Source organism: Trichosurus vulpecula, chromosome 7 (genome assembly GCF_011100635.1).
Source record: "Trichosurus vulpecula isolate mTriVul1 chromosome 7, mTriVul1.pri, whole genome shotgun sequence".
NCBI lineage: Eukaryota > Metazoa > Chordata > Mammalia > Diprotodontia > Phalangeridae > Trichosurus > Trichosurus vulpecula.
Window position 1 is genome coordinate 7,256,773 of NC_050579.1, and position 1,327 is coordinate 7,258,099.

At 55.1% G+C, this 1,327-nt stretch overlaps 1 protein-coding gene across 1 annotated transcript; it reads left to right on the forward strand.

Moving 5' to 3' along the window:
• Positions 1-571: 571 nt before the first annotated feature.
• TWIST2 (twist family bHLH transcription factor 2) lies at positions 572-1,077 on the forward strand. The gene has a single exon (XM_036765800.1). It carries the CDS (start codon positions 572-574, stop codon positions 1,052-1,054), a length of 483 nt encoding a protein of 160 aa, XP_036621695.1. The 3' UTR covers positions 1,055-1,077.
• Positions 1,078-1,327: the final 250 nt, after the last annotated feature.

A 1,327-nucleotide genomic window follows, 5' to 3' on the forward strand; every position in this document is an offset into this window, starting at 1 on the left:
AACTGTGAAAGTTTTAGCAGGGAGGGGGGGGAAGGAAGGGGGGAAAGGAAAGAAAGAAAAGAAGCTCATTTTCCTCCCCCTTGCGCCGGCGTCCAATCAGCGCTGGGCTCCGCACCTCCCTCACTTCTGACAACTATTTAGCAGCGGAGCCCAGCTAAAGTTTCCAAAAAAGTTAGAATAACTTCCTCTCTCAAAGACCTCAATTTTGCACAGCCCGTCCTTGAAATAAGAGACTTTCGAGAAACTTGGAAAACGTCGGGTCAGCAAAACTTCTGTTTTTCCAAAAGGATCTGTCTCAGGAATTTCAAACACATTGAGGCTTACACGCGCGCTCACACCGCGCGCTCACTCACACACACACACACTCACACACACACACACACACACACGGAAGGAAGGAAGGAGAGGAGAAAGAGGGAGAGTGGGGGAGAGGGGGAGAGAGAGAGGGAGAGAGAGAGAGAGAGAGAGAGAGAGAGAGAGAGAGAGAGAGAGAGAGAGAGAGAGAGGGGCAGTCAGTGAGTTTGCCTAAGTTTGTTTCCTTCCTCCTTCCCCTTGCCTCCTCACAGAAAGAATGGAGGAAGGCTCCAGTTCTCCGGTCTCGCCCGTGGACAGCTTGGGCACCAGCGAAGAGGAGCTGGAGAGGCAGCCCAAGAGGTTTGGCAGGAAAAGGAGGTACAGCAAGAAATCCAGCGAAGATGGCAGCCCCACCCCGGGCAAGCGGGGGAAGAAGGGCAGCCCCAGCTCGCAGTCCTATGAGGAGCTGCAGAGCCAGAGGATCTTGGCCAACGTCCGGGAGAGACAGAGGACGCAGTCCCTGAACGAAGCCTTCGCAGCCCTGCGCAAGATCATCCCCACTCTGCCCTCGGATAAACTCAGCAAAATCCAGACCCTGAAGCTGGCCGCTAGGTACATAGACTTCCTCTACCAGGTGCTGCAGAGCGACGAGATGGACAATAAGATGACCAGCTGCAGCTATGTGGCCCACGAGAGGCTCAGTTACGCCTTTTCTGTGTGGAGGATGGAAGGCGCGTGGTCCATGTCAGCATCCCATTAGCTCAGCACCCAAGACTCCCAAGAAGCCCGGCTGCTGAAGGGGTAGGTACCTGGTTCTTTTCTTCTCACCCTGCCCCTCTCCTCTTTCTCAGCGATTCCAGGTTTGGGTGGCACCACTAATTGGCCTGGACAGGAATAGCCGTGCACTTTGGTGGCCCATCATCCCCAAAGAAGGGATAGCTGGGCCTCTGGACTCTTTTTAAACCAGCACCCTCACCCTCCTAGGACTCAGACCAGAGCCCTCTCCAGGGGGACAGGCAAGGCTCAGGTGGCT

Excerpts from the sequence above, each read along its gene's own strand:
- TWIST2 (XM_036765800.1), top strand. The coding sequence starts at position 572 with ATGGAGGAAGGCTCCAGTTCTCCGGTCTCGCCCGTGGACAGCTTGGGC.